Source organism: Mastigoproctus giganteus, chromosome 1, assembly GCF_048544385.1.
Source record: "Mastigoproctus giganteus isolate SK-2022 chromosome 1, ASM4854438v1, whole genome shotgun sequence".
Classification (NCBI taxonomy): domain Eukaryota; kingdom Metazoa; phylum Arthropoda; class Arachnida; order Uropygi; family Thelyphonidae; genus Mastigoproctus; species Mastigoproctus giganteus.
In genome coordinates, this window is record NC_143575.1 from 190,448,342 (window position 1) to 190,467,180 (window position 18,839).

General features: G+C 38.4%; 1 protein-coding gene across 3 annotated transcripts in view; it reads right to left on the reverse strand.

Moving 5' to 3' along the window:
- The window catches only part of LOC150091388 (DDB1- and CUL4-associated factor 6-like), a 405,008-nt gene that overhangs the window by 117,209 nt on the left and 268,960 nt on the right, over positions 1-18,839 (reverse strand). For all 3 annotated transcript variants that reach the window (XM_090375313.1, XM_090375305.1, XM_090375299.1), the window contains exon 13: positions 17,500-17,710. In XM_090375313.1, the coding sequence (XP_090231439.1) occupies positions 17,500-17,710 (211 nt within the window). The remainder of the gene's footprint in view (positions 1-17,499; positions 17,711-18,839) is intronic.

An 18,839-nucleotide genomic window follows, 5' to 3' on the forward strand; every position in this document is an offset into this window, starting at 1 on the left:
TTGTATCCATCCTATAATGCCATAGGAAGGATACTAATGTGTAATTCAAATATTCTAGATACACATCGGTTCTATCACACATCAACCAGACTGTAACTTAATATTACACCTCGGAAGCCTTCAACAATAAATATTTTGTCTCAACTGCAATATTCAAGGTGAAGTCTGAACGTTTCATAAAATGACAATCACCTGTTTTCTGTGAAAATAATTATTTCTGTAATTTACTCAGCCCTTGTATTACCATTAAGGCATTCAACTTGAAATGATAAAATCTACATCATTAATGAATGCAAGAAAAAGTAAGGGATACAGCGCTGAACGCTATGGACTGGTTTATGACATGGCCCATGGAGAACTGTGGCAGTTTTTCATCAACCTATCTTCTGTAACTTCAGATCCCTTAATCCACAGTAGTAACCTACTGCTAATTCCACACACAAACAACATTTATGTGGAAATAGATCAGAAGCATTATTAAAATTAAAGTAAAGATTAGTCTTTGTTTTTGATTTGAAGAAGTCACTGGACCACACACAAGTGGCTTGATCTGAAAAAGCAACACAGTCATCAATCCACATAACAGTACAAAACAAAAATAGAATTTTTATACCATAATTGGTAGGATACTAAACTAGTTTACAAGTTTCCTAACAAATCAGACAGTTGCGATAATGAGTGGGGATGATTTATCACAATCATTACAATAACTCTTAATTACAAGATTTTAGTAATACCTCCTGTTTCAGTGAATGCTAACCTTTGTGTGTTGTATAAAACACTTGTAACTTTGCTAAATTATACCCTTTAGCTCTAGTGTATAAGAAATACTAGTGTTAACAGAGGCAAAACGCTTCAAGGAAGCAAGCTTATAAATCAACCATAAAAAACAATAATAAAAAATTACCTACTTCATATTCCTAATAATTTGTCCACTCCTTTAAATTTAATCAAACTACCCAGACTTATAATGCTAGGTGGAGGCACAGTATTAGTATTAGTAGTGACAAGTGATGCAAGCTCATAAATTTATTCATACTACCCACTTTCACATCAGATGGAAATTACAGAATTCAAGTCCATGGCAAGAGCAACCTTTTGTGGTTGCTCTTTCCTGCACCTGTTCTAATAGATCCACATTGTTGATAAAATGGAGATTCCAGACTGGTATGCAGCACACAAGATGCTGCATACCAGTCTGGAATCATTGCCTTATACAATCAAATAATTACCAATGTGTCCCGATGGCAAAATTCTTGTATATCATTGAAAAAAACCCCATAAACTATTATTAGCCTGTTTGCACTGCTTTGAGAACTTCATGTTAGACTGTACAACTACCCCTAGTCCCTTTTCTTCTCCACTACCTTGAGTATGATACCACCCAACTGGTATGTTATTATGGGATGACTGCTACCCATGTTCAGTTCTTTGCATTCATCAATGTTGAATTACAGTTGCCATTCTCAGCCCATCTACCTAATTTTTCTCAGTCTGATTGCAATAGTATGCCTTTGATTCCTAACTTTAACCACCCTGCCAACCTTTATACTATCTACAAACTTAGGCTTTAAGCCTGATGCCCCGCTACATCAATATAGTTAAGAAATACTCAAACCAGCATGGGACCTAGTACTGAACCATGAGACTTTATTAACATCATTAGTCTGGTAATAGCAGTGGCTGTTAATAACCACACCGTTTCCTGCCACTCAATTCTCCCTATATCCAAAGAGTAGCCTGGCCCAGATGCTGCACAGTTCCAATTTATAGAGTAAGCTTTCATATTTTGGAACAGGACCAGGGTATGTCTGCCAGGGGAAAAGGCTGATGACGTTGTAGAGCGGATATCGTCTTTTAAGGGCACAAAAGGTGATATATTTGTACATGTTGGCACTAATGATATTAAGAGTAGGAGACCGGCGGAATTACTTAACAAGTACAGGTCACTGTTGAAAAAAAGCCGTGAATTAGGGTTGAATTTGAAAGTGTCTGCAATTCTGCCCAGACACAATAGGAGGGAGTATATGATGAGAGCCCTGTCGATCAATTCGGCCCTGGAAGGATTGTGCAAGGCTCAAGGGGTAGAATTTTTTTCAGCCTGGTCTCTACTTGTTAACAGGAGACTGCTTCTACAGGGATGGGATACACTTAAATAGAAAGGGTGCAAGAATGTTTGCTGTTGCTATCGAGGCAGTGTTAGGTGGGTCGGAAAACTGCTAGATTGGGAGGATACGACTAATAGATAAACAGGAGCGACTGGCAGAGCTGAAAGTGATTCTTGCACTGCTTCTATTGGAATGAGCCACAGCCTGGAAAATAAGATGCAGGATATTTCAGAGACTGCTGGGAATCACTGGGTACAAGTAAGCACATGGGTTGTGTTACGGTAGCTAAGAAAAAGAACAGGTGCATGTATACTTGCATGTACACCAATGCTAGGAGTTTAGTAAATAAATTTGATGAATTTGAGGTATTGCTCAAAACATCAAAGGCAGATATTGTGGGGATTTCAGAGACGTGGTGTCACACAGATATAAGGAATGCAGAACTGGAATTTGGGGAGTACAATGTCAACAGAAAGGATAGACAGGATAGGAAGGGAGGAGGGGTTATGCTAATAGTTAAGAAACACATAAAAACCAAGGAAGTGAAGCCAGTCGACAACATCGCTGGACAGTGCAGTGTTCTGTTGAGTCAGTTTGGTGTGACATAAGCATTGGGAGATCAAAATTGAGAGTAGGAGCTATAGGCCTAATGACTCTGATGAGTATAATAAAAATCTGTACAGGGAAATAGAGTGAGCCAGTAAATCGGAGAGTCTTATAATGGGGGATTTTAATTTCCCAGATATTGACTGGAATTTGGGGGCTGGTCACTCACACACTAGCAAGGCTTTTGTGGATTTATTGGATGATTGTTTTCTACATCAGCATGTTCGGGAGGCAACTAGAGGGAGTAATACTCTTGATTTGATTATCAGTAGTGATTCTTCATGCATTAAGAATCTGCAGGTAAATGAACCACTAGGTGGCAGTGATCACAGTGTGCTGAAGTGGGATTTACTCAAAGAGGTAACCATTAGGGGTAAAGGGAAGGGTTATTGCTTTCGTAAAGGCGACTACGATGGACTCAGACAGTATTTAAATTCTATACAGTGGGACCAACTGATGATGTTACCAACAGCAAATTCAAATGGGAAGCATTCAAAGAACTTATCTTGGAAGCTACTAGGCTTTACATACCAACTAAGAAATATTGTTCAAGGTTTAGGCCTAAGTGGATGTCAGATGAACTGATGAGACATATGGCAGAGAAGAAAAATGCATGGGATACATACAAATTAACACGTGACACAGAAGCCTATGATAGATACAAGTTGATATGCAACCAAGTTACAAAGGAGGTTAGGCAGGCGAAGGCAGATTATGAGAAATCTTTGGCAAGGGATGCAAAGAAAAACAGCAACGAGTTCTTTACTTATGTAAACTCTAGAAGGAAGGGGATGAATCAGATTGGTCCACTTGATATCGATGGGTCAACTGTTGATGATCCTGCTCAGGTAGCTAACAAACTGAATGAATATTTTGCATCGACATTCACACACGAGGAGTTATTCAGCGAGGGGAATGCCAGAGGTGTATTCAACTCTGGCTGTAAGCTAGAGAAGCTTGTAATAACTGAGAGTAAAGTGGAGGAGAAATTGTTGAAGATAAATACAAGAAAGGCACCTGGGGTGGTGGGATCTATCCAGTTACATTAAAGGAGGCAGCAAAGGAAGTAAGCAAACCCTTAGCCATGATTATGAGAGTTTCCTTGGACTCAGGGGAAGTACCCATGGACTGGAGATGTGCAAATGTGACCCCATTTCACAAAGGAGGATCAAAGGGCGACAAGTAATTATAGACTAGTTAGTTTAACTTCTGTTCCAGGAAAATTAATGGAGGCACTGGTTAAAGAAGCACTGCAGGATCATCAAGACAAGACTTCAGTTATAGCTCAGACACAGCATGGTTTTGTTAAGGGGAAGTCTTGCCTGACCAATTTGATTGGATACTATGATGCAATCACAAAAGAACTGGATGCAGGGAATAACTTTGATATTATATACTTGGATCTTAGAAAGGCTTTTGATACTGTTGCACATGGAAGACTGCTGCTCAAATTGGAGCAGTGTGGCATTGGAGGCAAATTGTTACTATGGATAAAGAGGTGGTTGAGGGGAGAGAAGACAGAGAGTGGTAATCAATGGACACTGCCCATCGTGGACTAATGTTATTAGTGGAGTCTCTCAGGGTTCAGTTTTGGGTCCATTATTGTTTTCTGTATTTATAAATGATATTGATGATGGAATATCAAGCTTAATGTCCAAGTTTGCAGATGATACAAAGGTTGGCAGGGTTGTCAAGGACACTACTGACACTATGCTACTGCAACAGGATCTGGAAAGGTTGAGCAGATGGGCTGAGAGGTGGCAAATGAAGTTTAACATTGACAAATGTAAAGTACTACATATGAGAAACAGCAACCCCAGAGCAATGTATCAACTCTGTGGTACTACACTGACAGTGGCAGAGAATGAAAGGGACCTGGGGGTGGTTGTGCAGGCAGATATGAAGTTTTCTGAGCAGTGCAGACGGGCTTCAAGAGCAGCTCATGGTGTATTGTCGATGATATATAGGAATTTTTCTAGCAGGGATAAGGAGGTGATTATTCCCTTGTATAAGAGGCAATGGTCAGGCCACACCTAGAGTACTGTATACAGGTCTGGAGGCCTCATTTCAAGAAGGATGTAGAGATGGTGGAACGAGTACAGAGAAGGGCAACAAGATTAGTGAATGGAACAAAGGGGGTGCTCTTATGAAGAAAGGCTTACGTTTTGCAAATTACAGTGTCTGGAGACTAGGCACCTGTGAGGTGATCTGATAGAGGTGTATAATGCCTTGAATGGTTTGAGCATGCTCAATGCTGATGGGATTCTTCCTCTTGCTCAGAATAATCACCTGAGAGGGCATAAATTCAAATTGAGGAAAGACGGATGTAGGATAGACGTGAGGAAATTTGCCTTTAGCCAGCGGGTGGTTGGTTGGTGGAACAGACTTCCATCACTTGCTGTGGAAGTTGATAGCCCAAATAAGTTTAAGGCTCAGCTGGACAGGTATTTCGAATGAACAGAGGGGTGAAGTGGAAGTGGCTATTTTTTATTTATTTATTTATTTATTTATTTTTTGGCTGATGCTGCATAAGCTTGCTTTCTTGCATCAAATGCCTCTACTAATGCAAATGCTAATATTGAACAGTATCAAAAGTTATACAGAAATTTAAGTATATAATTTCAAAATTATTTTTAGCATCCAGTTCCTTTGTGATTAATTTATAGTAGCAGATCAGACTAGCCAGACACTATCTCTCTCCTTAGCAAATCTGTGTTGTCATTGCTGTATAACTGCATTTTTGTTATGATAATCCTACTTAGGCCTGACGCAGCCAAGTGGTCAGGAGCGAGAGTGCAATAGCACGTGCTCTTTCAGTGGACCAGGCTTCAAGCCCGTGCCTACTAAATATGATTAATTGTAAACTCCACTGACCTGGTGGTCTTGCCGGAGTATAAACAAGAACATTTATTTAACCATTACCTCCATTATTTTCCCTGGAACAGCAATTAAGTTTACAGGTCTATTATACTCTTTTTTGATTCCTTTTTTAAATAGGAGAGACATTTCTACATCTTCAATCTGTAGGAACTTCCCCCACCCCTCCAAGATCCAGGGTTGTTCTCATAATTAGGTCTAAAGATTTGATACTTCGTCTGCTGCTTCTTTCAATATAATTGGATAGATTCCATTGGCCAGAAGTGCCTTATTTATTTTTTAACTTCAACTTCTCTACCACCTTTCTCTTGGTGATAGAGAAACAATAAGCACAATCTAGTCTGCAATGACTAGCCTGTGCTTATTGTGCATCTATAAAAACTTCTTCACATGTGAAAAAGTTTTTAGGGATGGAGATACAAAGTATATATCCAATTTGTTAGCAACCTGTACAGGATCATCACTAATTATGCTATCTATATGAAGTGGATCAATGAGATTCATCCCTTTCCTTCTAATGTTAACATAAGCAAAGAATCCTTTGTCACTTTTCTTCACATTCTTAGCAGAAGATTTCTCATAATCTGCCTTTAGCATGTTTAACTCCTTTAGTGACTTCATTGCAGACTAGTCTGTGCTTATTGTAGATTTCTGTGTCCCCTAATAATATGTAAATCATCCCTTTATCCATATCATCAGTATATCTAACATCCATTTAGGTATAAACTTTGAGCAATATTTGCTGCTATGGATAAAGGGATGGTTGAGGGGGAGAAGACAGAGAGTGGTAATGAATGGACACTGCTCATCGTAGACTAATGTCATTAGTGGAGTCCCTCAGGGTTCAGTGTTGGATCCATTGTTGTTTTCTGTATTTATAAATGATACTGATGATGGTATATCAAGCTTAATGTCCAAGTTTGCAGACGATACAAAGGTTGGCAGGATTGTTAAGGACACTACTGACAGTATGCTACAGCAAAAGGATCTGGAAAGGTTGAGCAGATGTGCTGAGAGGTGGAAAATGAAGTTTAACATTGACAAATGTAAAGTACTCCACATGGGAAACAGTAACCCCAGAGTAACATATCAACTCTGTGGTACTACACTGACAGTGGTAGAGAATGAAAAGGACCTGGGGGTAATTGTGCAGGCAGATATGAAGTTTTCTGAGCAGTGCAGATGGGCTACAAGAGTAGCTCATGGTGTCTTGTCAATGGTATACAGGAATTTTTCTAGCAGGGATAAGGAGGTGATTATTCCCTTGTATAAGGCAATGGTCAGGCCACACCTTGAGTACTGTATACAGGTCTGGAGGCCTCATTTCAAGAAGGATGCAGAGCTGCTGGAACAAGTACAGAGAAGGGCAACAAGATTAGTGAATGGAACAAATGGTTGCTCTTACGAAGAAAGGCTTAAGTTTTGCAAATTAGTGTCTGGAGACTAGGCAGCGGCGAGGTGATCTGATAGAGGTGTATAAAGCCTTGAATGGTTTGAGCATGCTCAATGTTGATGGGATTCTTCCTCTTGCTCAGAAGGCATACATTCAAATTGAGGAAAGACAGATGTAGGATAGATGTGTGGAAATTTGCCTTTAGCAGCGGGTAGTTTGGTTGGTGGTACAGACTTCCATCCCTTGTTGTGGAAGTTGATAGCCTAAATAAATTTAAGGCTCAGCTGGACAAGTATTTCGAACGAACGGAGGGGTGAAATGGAAGTGGTTTTTTTTTGACTGATGCTGCATAAGTTTGCTTTCTTGAATCATATGCCTCTACTAATGCTAATATCTTCTAGTCAGCATAAAAAGCTAAGTAGCTTCTACAATTACTTCCCTGAACAATTCCCACTCAGAATTTGCAATTATTAATATCAGCTGGTCCCACTGAAAAAGAATTTAACAAACTTCCTTCCCTTTAGAGTTGAGAGTCATCATATATTTAAATATATTCCACATCAATACAATATGATCATTGTTATCCTGCCTTCCCTTTAACTGAAAAATTTTAATGCATGAAAAGTCACTGCAGATAATCAAATCAAGAGTACTGCTTTTTAACATGGTAGTGTAGAAAGCAGTCATTCCAATAAATCCAGAATTGTTCTGCAAATGTACGAATGACCAACCTACAACATTCCAATATTCAGTTACTCTCTTAATGAAGGCAACTTTCCATACATCTAGCCTGCAACCATTCTTTTTTAATTCTGATTTAAATTTATTCTTTCTTGTGTGCATCATCTGAGAAGAAGTAAGGATGCCATCCACATTTAGTTTACTTAACACATTTATAGATTTATGCACTTCAGTCAAGTCTCCTCATAGATGCCTGGTTCCCAGACAATTTTCAGATAGCAAGTCTTTCTTGATAAGAGTACCACTTTGTGTCGCAAATAATCTTGCTGTTATTGTGTATCTGTTCCCATAGATGTATATCTTTTTTACAAAAAGATATACATCTATGGGAACATCTATGAATTTGTGCGTGTGTGTGTGTGTGTGTGTGTGTGTGTGTGTGTGTGTGTGTGTGTGTGTGTGTGTGTGTGTGTGTGTAGTATTCAAGGTGTGGCCTAACCTTTGCCTTATATAACAGGACCTCTTTGTCCCTGGTGCCAAAAATTCTCAAATTACCATGGGATTCTATCAAGTATATCACTGACAGAATTCCATAGGCTGTCCTATCTGCTACACTACTCAGAGAACTTCACGTTGCATTGTATCCTATGTCTTTTTCATTCTCAACTACCTTATGGCCAGTACCACACTTTGCACTTATGGTGGTTCTTACTTGGGCAGTCACTTCCAGTAGGCATAAGCATTTTTTGACCTTCACATGGAGATATACTGATGATTACAAACAGCTGCACCACTGTGAAGATGCAAGCAGAGGATTTAGTTGTTGCAGGATAACTTTGCAAAAATTCAACCCACTTGACTCACAAGTAGGACCTGAATATCAGTTCCATCAGCATTTCTGTCAATACAGTCAGAACTTCATCATGATAATGAGCAAATGCATGATGAAAATGACAATAAGGAATTTCTTGTAAAATAAAAATAAGATAATTTTGAAATGAATTTTTGAAAAGGATCATTCTCACACCTTCAAAAGCAAGTAACTTTAATTCTCTCTCTTAAAAGCCATTCATTTATTCAAAATTGAATGTACAGTAAAACTTCGGTAATTCTTATTAATGGTGGTGGGGGGGGGGGGGTTGATCTCAATTATAGAACATAATAATATATATAAATATTTTAAATAATAAGTCATAAAAACAAGCCAATTTATACACAATCAGCAAAAATATTTTTAACAATATTTATTTTAAGAACAAAACCAATTATAAAGTTAAAATAAACATGGAAAACAAAGTTTAATTAATATGTTAAATGTTACTAAGATTTATTTTAAATTAATTAATGTTTATTTAAAGTGTTGATAACAATATACTATTTTAATATATCAGTCATATTGTCTTTTTATTGCAGAAATCTGAATTTTTCTATAGAGTAAAATCCTATATTATTGCTGTTTTATAACATCTTTTTACACTTCCCTTAAAATGCAAAATTATTTTCTGAATTCCTTCTCTTAAACATCCAGGCAGTTCTGACTTCAAATAATTTAACATCATCTTCACTTCCTGTTCCATCTACAGGTTTTTTCTTCTTGAATTGTTGTAGCAATTTCTTCTTCTTTCATCATATATAGTATCCAGTTTCATCTTGCTTTACCAAAATTACCCATTTTTACTTTACCCATTTTTGCCATTATGGTGCAATACATTTTGATGCTCTTCATCTTTGATTCTGTTTAAATTAACAAAAACATTGTCATTGTTCAATAGCTTTTTCCACATACCTAATACTGTATTCTGGCTTTATTCACAGCAAGCTTGCAGCCAGCTGTAAATATTACTTTTTTGCGTTATTATTTTTAATACTGGCCAATGTCTTTTCTCCTCTTTTGTCCTGCTCACTGTTAAAATTGTTCGGGGAGAAAAGAAGAACTATATACCCTTCCAACTGTTTCCCGCACAAACATTACAAACATTTACAGCTGAACACAACTCAATGATCTGTAGGTTGTATTGATAAATGAGGTAGTCGGAGGTAAAAGGCATTTGAAAGGCACCAGTGATCTGGATAATATTTCAGAAATGGATGCATGCGTAGGTGCATTATCTAATAGTATCTTACCATTTTCATTTGCAATTATTTTTATTTTGAAATGATCCATAATTGATGCCATCAACTCTGACCAATTATAACTTTATAAACATAAGTGAAATAAAATACAAATAAAATAAATAAGTAAAATCGACTGTAAAGTATAGATTAAAATCGTTAAACCATACTACTATAAAACTGAAGCTTTCGGCAGCATCTGCTGCCTTCCTCAGCATAAGTAGTGCTGCATCAACAATTCATGAAGCACTAAGCCTTCCCAGCAGACCCAGGATGTACTATGGTACCTGCGTACTCTATTTCCAATATGTTAGCACCAGAAGTGGCACGGGGCTGTACGATCTTAAAACGTTCATTCCTATCCAGATAACGGTCTCAAACATTACATTAATCCTACAACCCTTATCCCTATTCAAACTAAGATCACCCAATGAACAAATCCTTAGGCTCTCCAGCCACTTCTGGTTCCAGAAACCCTCTATTTTATCTGTAATTACAGCTCCTTTGGCTGTTATACCATGCCCGGTTTCCCAGGCATGTTCCACAACGGCCGACCCCGAGACATTAGCCAACATAAGTGCCCTACTATGCTCCCCCAGTCTATCGCATAATCTGCGCTTAGCATAATCTCACCTATGTAACATCCCCCACAATCCAGGCATTGAATTTTATAGACAACCCCACTGTTGTCAACTCCCACAACAGGGTCTTTAATCGCCGCCATCACCATGAGCAGCTTCCGACCCGGAAGCTGCACACAACATAATTGGTACGACTGTAAAATATGGGCTATTGGCTGCGACATGCCCGGATAGTAGGGAATGTACGCGGTGGAGCCAGGTATCCCCTCCTCCCTCCGAGTACCATGTCCACAACAACCTTCAATCAACCTTCAACCACATCTCATAAGGTCGACCGTGACCTGCTTGATTTCTTCCTCCATATCCTCCGAGGAAGAACAATGTGATCAAACCCTGCTCATTAAAGCCCTAACCACACTCTTCTTATGACCTCCAGTCTAGGCACAACCAAAATGAGTATACTGGGCCCGACACATCTCCTTCCTAAACACTCTTGTTTTTAATTTTCGGCCCACCCTGTAAACCCAAACATCTAAAAATGGCAGAGTGCCCCCGCTCGACCTCGGAGGTAAACTTTATAAAGGGGGAGCCACTATTAAGCCAATTGAGAACCTCTGGCCCACCCCTACGTAGTATAGCGAATGTATCGTCCACATACCTCTTCCACGTCCGCAGGGGCAGTGGTTGTTGTTGTTAAATTTGTTGGTGCATCAGCAGCTTAGGCTATAATGCACTAATTACTGTCTAATATCTTCTTCGTTTGTCTTACGAGTGATATAACTCATATATTGTGATATTTATTTATCAATTTTAGAAAGAGAAAAATGTCATCCATATCCTCACGCTCTCCTAGAACACATTGTAATGATAACTGGCTGAAGTTATGAAAATGAGAGAAGAAAGCAGTTTTCCGTTCTTTCAGATATAGCGGGCATTCCAGGATAATATGTTTTACTGTTAATAAACATAAGCAGTTGCTACATTGTGGAGGATCATCGTTTGTTAGTAAGTAGCTATGAGTGAGGAATGTATGACCAATGCGTAATCTGGCCAGGATGGTTTCTTCCTTTCTGTTTCGTCTCAGACTGGATTGCCATTGCTTGGGTTCTCTTTTGATTTCAAGAAGTTTATTATTTGCTTGATCTTGCCACATACGTGTCCACTCTTTTTTATACATCTGTTTGATAATGGATTTATGGTCAATATAAGGAGTCTTGAAATTAGATGGTATCACATTTGTAGCACATTTAGCAGCTAAATATGCCTTCTCGTTTCCTGGTATTCCAATGTGTCCAGGGATCCATCAAAATATTACTTTCTGTCCATGTCCGTGAAGTTCTAGTAGCTGTGCCCAAATTTTTTGTACCAGCGGATGACCAGGGAAGAATTGACGCTGTAGAGAATTAACAGCACTCAATGAGTCCGTATATATGATGGATTTGGTATACGACTCTTCTTTGATATTCTCTAGGGCTAGAACAATACCGTATAATTCTGAGGTATAAGTACTGCATTCAGACGGAAGCTGTCTGGAGAGGGTGACATTTGGTAATACTACAGCAGTACCAACTTTACTACCAATTTTGGATCCATCTGTATATATTTGAATGGAAGTGCTAAACTCAGAGGAGTGGGTCATATGAATTTGCCTAATGTTGGAATCTGGAAGGTTATTCTTTCCCCATTGCTGAAAGTGTCTATCAATATGTATCGGGGGCATTTGCCATGGCTGGGTTTCCATGCTAGTATCCTGAAGTACGTTAGTGAAATTGAGATCCCAGCTTGTGATAAGAGTTTGAAGCCTAATTCCAGATGGTTTATTGAGCCAGGGCTTACTTTCATAAAGTTTACTCCATTTGGGCATAAAGAGATATTGCCATATGGGATGATGTGGAAGACTGTTGATTTTGGCTGCGTAATTTAGTAACAGAACTTGTCGTCGAAGATGTAGCGGTGGCTCATAGGCTTCGGTATATAGACTTAAGATTGGTGAAGTACGAAAAGCTCCCAGTGCAACTCGTAGGGCACTATGATGTACAGGATCAAGCCATTTAAGTGCACTCGGTCTGGCCGAGTCATATGCAGGAGACCCATAGTCTAACCTGGATCTAATCAGCGATCGATATAGCTGTAGCAACATGTAGCGATCTGCGCCCCATGACATGGAGGAAATTACTCTCAGAAGATTTAGTTTTCTAAGACAACTTGTACAGATATGTTTTATATGCTCCAGGAAGTTTAATTTTTTATCAAAAATTACACCAAGGAATCTAATACTAGGCTGGAAAGTAATACGATGAGAATCTAACTGTAGGTCTGGATCAGGATGTAAAGAACGTTTGCGACAGAAGTGTACGGCTGTTGTTTTTGGTTTAGAAAGTCGATATCCGTTGTTTTTGGCCCAAGAGACTATTTTGTTAATGGTACCTTGTAGTTGTCTTTCAATTAGTCGCATATTTTGAGAGTGACATGAGATGGCAAGATCGTCAGCATATAGGTATACGTCAACTGTATTAGGTATACACTTGGTTATGGCATCAATCCTAATGGCAAAGAGTGTGGCGCTCAACACTGAACCTTGGGGAACTCCCTCTTCTTGTACATATGCTCGAGACAATGATGAATGGAATCGGACTTGAAATGATCTATTGCCTAGAAAGTTTTTAATGAATATCGGCAGATGACCCCGCAGTCCACATTTATGTAAGTCCTGAAGAATCCCATATCGCCAAGTTGTATCGAAGGCTTTCTCTATGTCAACGCATATCATGACTAGGTGCTCGTTTCTGAGGAAAGCGTTCCAGATATTTGTTTCTGCTTTGATAATGAGATCAAGTGTAGATCTTCTTCTCCGGAAGCCATGCTGGTTTGGACTTAGAATGTTTTCCGTTTCTAGAAACCATGTCAATCTAGCGTTAACTATTTTTTCTAATGTTTTTCCCAGACAACTGGTTAGAGAAATAGGGCGGTAGTTTCTGGGATCTGTGTGGTCTTTTCCTGGTTTCGGGAAAGCCAGCACATAAGAATGGCACCAGCTAGCAGGGTAATACTCCTCTAGAAAAATTCTGTTATACAGTTGTAATAGGGCAGTTAATGAATCCTCACTTAAATGACAGATCATGGTGTAAAAAAATTCTATCGGGGCCTGGAGCACTATTCTTTAATCGGGAAAGTGCACTGTGCAATTCAATCATGGTCAGAGGTAGGTTATACGAATATGGGATGGCAGTATTAAATTTTAGTTTGTATTTTTCTGTCTGGGATTTTAACAATTGAAATGCTGGTTCATATGTGGCAACAGCTGAAAGTGTTTCAAATGAATTACCTAAGATATTGGCAATCTCCAGAGGTTCAGAAATTTCCTTCCCTCTTACAAGTAGAATAGGAGAAATTGTTTGTGAGTATTTGCCATTAATTCGTTTGATTTTTTTCCATATTTTAGAAGTATCTGTGGATCTGTTTATGGTGGAAGCGAAACATGTCCATGCTTCTTTTTTACTCTCTCATCTTATATGAAGAGCTTTAGCTCTGGCTTCAGTATACCTGACTGCAGAATCAATTGTGAGGGTTGTTATGACGGCAGTATCTATTCGAGCTATTTCCTGGTATTTAGTCCAGTTAGCCTTTTCAAATTTCCAGCTTGTCCTAATTTCTCTCTGGGGAGGAGAACTTGAGCTGAAAGTACAGATGATAGGAAAGTGATTGCTACCACAAGGGTTATCAGTAACAGTCCAGTCTATGATAGGAAATATTGTTGGGGAGCATATTGAAAGATCAATAGCTGAACTTGAACCAGATGGAGAATGTATGTATGTGTGATCACCAGTGTTTAGAATAGTTAGATTATGTTTATCTAAAAATTTTTCTATTATCTGTCCTCTAGAGTCAAGATGTTGGGAACCCCATAGGGGGTGATGGCCATTCCAGTCACCCATAATACAAAAGGGAACAGAGGTATTTGTTTAACTATATCATCTAAATCATCAAGGCTGTATGTATGGTTTGGCGATAGATACAACGAAACTAATGTTACTGTTATACCAATGGTGACACGAACTGCAACTGCCTCTAAAGATGTTTGCATGGGGATAGGTCTACAGGGAACTACAGAGTTCACTATGACTGCTACTCCTCCATGAGCTGAATTAGAGGAACTTCTATCTTTTCTATATATGGTATAATGCTTAATTGTCATAGATACTGTATTTGTGAGATTGGTTTCTTGAATGCATACTGCAACAGGCTTATATTTATTTAATAGATCGTAAAAGTCATCTACGTTAGCACGGAGCCCACGGCAATTCCACTGAATAACTGTACTCATTATTTGGTTTTAACTGGTGTCTGCTAACATCCGTGAAGTAGTCTGCTTACGCCTGTCTATTTTTCCCTTTTCCTTCTTTGAGAAGACTGGTCTGCCTGTGTTGATGTCATCTTCTGGATGAATTTCAAGAATTGTATCGTCATCGCCTGCTTTTTCATCTATGTCCATGGTTTCAGATCTGAGTTTGTATTTATCACTTCTTTCAGAGCTCTTGGTTTGTTCTTTCTGTTGCAGTTTGGGATTCTTATCTGGAGGAACTGATACTGGTGTATTTACTTCTTTTGTTACATAACTGGAGGGAGAGGGTTCCTTTGATGAAGAAAGTACTGATTTAGCCCAACCAGATATAGAGATATTTGGAGGGCCTGAGTAGTCAGTTTGAGTTGATACTGAGCATAGTCGTTGAATAATTGACGCATACGTAGATGATTTAACAGGAATTGTAAATTGTTTTTTTGCCTCTTGGTATGACACCTTATGCTCTATTTTATATTTCTGGATATTCTTTTCTCGTTTCCATCGATCGCAGTCCTTAGAGAAGGCAGAATGATTTCCATGGCAATTAGGACAATTTTGAGTTTCCTTGTTACAATTTTGAGTTTCCTTCAGAACCACAAGCAGCACAAGTGACTGCACCTCTGCATACAGTTTGCGAATGACCAGATTTTTGGCACTTGAAGCACCGTACCGGATTGGGAATGTATGGTCTAACATGACATCTGAGGTATCCAGCCTTTATAGTTGTGGGGAGAATTGGTGTTTTAAAAGTCAGTATAACTGTCCGAGTGGGGACGAGCTCTCCATCTCTTTTGATCAAAATTCTTTTGGCGTGGATTACATTTTGATTGTTTAATTCATGGACAAGTTCATCTTCCGATACATTTAGGAGATCCCATTCTGATATTACCCCTTTAGAGGAGTTCAAGGTTGCATGTGGGGTAACCTTTGTGGGAATTCCACCAAAGGTAGAAATTTTCAGGAGTCTCTCTGCATGTCTATGTTCGTTCATCTCCACTAATAAATCTCCAGATCTTAATCGACGAACCATTTTTGGAGGGCCAGCCACATTTTTGAGACATTTCTGAATCAAAAATGGAGATAACTTACTAAGTGGTTGGTCTGTGGAGGAATGCAATATTAAAAAGAGAGGAGCAGAATAATCTGTCCCTTCTTTTTTTTTTGTCATTAGCATTAGCATTAGTAGAGGCATTTGATGCAAGAAAGCAAGCTTATGCAGCATCAGCCAAAAAAAAAAAAAAAAACCCACTTCCACTTCACCCCTCTGTTCATTCAAAATACCTGTCCAGCTGAGCCTTAAACTTATTTAGGCTATCAACCTCCACCACAAGGGATGGAAGTCTGTTCCACCAACCAACCACCCGCTGGCTAAAGGCAAATTTCTGCACGTCTATCCTACATCTATCTTTCCTCAATTTGAATTTATGCATGGGATGGGTTTAAGTCATGATCTAGGGCATGTCTATCTATATCTGCATCAGTAGATCCACAGCTAGACTGTTTTGTGTTTTCCATTACTGCTCCTTTTAGCCCTGGGAGAGTGGATTTCTTCTCCCAGACTTCCAGCCCCGCCACGTGGAGGCAGGAGCGGTGCCACCAGTGACCAAGCGATAAAGAGATTAGTTGTTAGTGTGTTAATAAGTTATTCCTATATACAAAAAGAAAGGTGTCTTGCCTTTCTGTCAAGTGAGCTAACTTCTTTACTTCAGAAGCGCAAAATTAAATAAGCTCAGAAAAATAACACTATTCTATAATCAATCGCTCTTTTAAGTAAATCGCTTAGGAATCGCTATAGTCACTCGCTTGGCACTCGGGGCCAGGGGCAGTGGACCAGAGGAACTCAATGTCCTATCCTCAATAGACTGGGGGAGCATAGTAGGGTGCTTAGGTGGGCTAATGTCTCAGGGTTGGCCGTGGCGGAACATGCTGGGAAACTAGGCATGGTATAACAACCAAAGGAGGTGTAATTAGAGATAAAGTATAGGGTTTCTGGAACTGGAAGTGGCTGGAGCGCCTAAGGATTTGTTCATTGGGTGATCTTAGTTTGAATAGGGATAAGGGTTGTAGGATTAATGTAATGTTTGAGACCGTTATCTGGATAGGAATGAACGTTTTAAAATTGTACAGACCTGTGCCACTTCCGGTGCTAACATATTGGAAATAGAGTATGCGCAGGTACCATAGCACATCCTGGGTCTGATGGGAAGGCTTAGTGCTTTATAATGAATTGTCGATGCAGCACTACTTATGTTGAGGAAGGCAGCAGATGCTGCCGAAAGCTTCAGTTTTATAGTAGTACGGTTTAACGATTTTAATCTATACTTTACAGTCGATTTTACTTATTTATTTTATTTCTAATTTTATTCAGTTTTATAGTAGTATGAGTTTAATTATTTTAATCTATACTTTAGAGTCAATTTTACTTATTTATTTTATTTTATTTGTATTTTATTTCACTTATGTTTATAAAGTTATAATTGGTCGGTGTTGGCGGCATCAATTATGGATAGATTTCCTGATCACAGAGGCTGTTTTAGTGAACTATTTTGAAATGATTTTACTTCTTTTACAAAGTTATTGTGACACCATTTCAAAGAAAGTTTTGAAGTGTATGATTAGATTCTTGTTCAAGAAAAATCTTCAATCTACATAAAATGCATACAAAAAGAAATAAAAAATAAATAAAGAAAGAAAGGCAATTTGAATTACAGAGAATCCAAATTTGTGAGATTTTACTGAAATATTTCATGCACAACAACATTTATATTATTCAAATTTCTGTTTTGTTATCAGACTTACCAAACATTCTGAGGTTGAAATATCTGTTGGTAGCATATCTACTACATTATCTTCCACATCATTGGTAGATGACGAATGCTGTTCTTCATTAATAGTCCTCATGTCCTCAAGTGATTCCCGCTCAACAGCATTTGTCACTCCCATTGTAATCAATCCACTATTTACACCTTGACCATTGTAATGGAGATTTACCACAGGCTCTATATTATGTCTAAAGTGTACAGTTTTATATTAATAGTTTAATAAATAAATATGATAATAAATGCATGTACAAACAGTAATGAAATATATATCCCCAACATGCTTCATAATTTATGTATGTAAACCAAATGAGATAGAATGGATATTGTTGTTATTTGGTTTTTAGGAGCATTAGCAACTAAGGCCATATTGCTCCGGGAATATGCGGTGGTCATTCCTGACCTTTCCGCATCCTCCGTATTTGGTGGTGAAGTGCTCGAACCCCGGTCTAATCAAGAAGCGTGTGCTACGCACTGCTGCTCCTTCCCACCTGGCTATGGAGGCGCCGAGATAGAATGGAGCAGCATGAAATTCAAATGAAGCAAAATTCATTAGATACATCAGGCATTTATACCTTCTAGTCAGTATATCTTCACATTTCTTATGTACAACATGATACAGTGTTGTATGTCTACAGTGGATGTGTGGATTTTTTTTTTTTTTTCCTGACACTGAAAACATTGTCTGTGCTACCTAAAACTAATACAGTTAGTTCAGCTATAACGCAGTACATGTTTTCCTAAAAATCTCTGCATTATGTTATTTTGTGCATTAAAAACAACAGCGCTTATGAGAAAAATAAGGATGGGGCAGAGCACTCAAAAAATATTCAGTCTGGTAAGTTTTTTTTGTTTTGTTTTGTTATTTGGTTTTTAGGGGCATTAGCAACTAAGGCCATATTGCTCCGTGAATATGCAGTGGTCATTCCCTGACCTTTCTGCATCCTCCGTATTTGGTGGTGATGGGCTCGAAGTCTGGTAAGTAAAACACCGAAATAAAAGTTAGAAACCCAATAAAATTGCTAACACAGGTTTAAACATTTTAAATTCTAATAAATAAATAAATATTACAATAAATATAGCACTTGACCCTCACAAGATATGAAGTTTGTTTGATTGATATTTCTGTTCACTGACATTTTTTTTTTTTTTTTTGGATTGTAAAATTCAAAACACTAAAAAAGATAAGCAATCAATAACGACGAACAGGGGACACACAAATTGCACAAGTGAGGTAAGTTAATGAAGCTTAAAAATAGGAATGAAGAGAAGATTCTGAAAACTTATGTTTTTTTTTTTTTTATATGATTGAAGATTTCA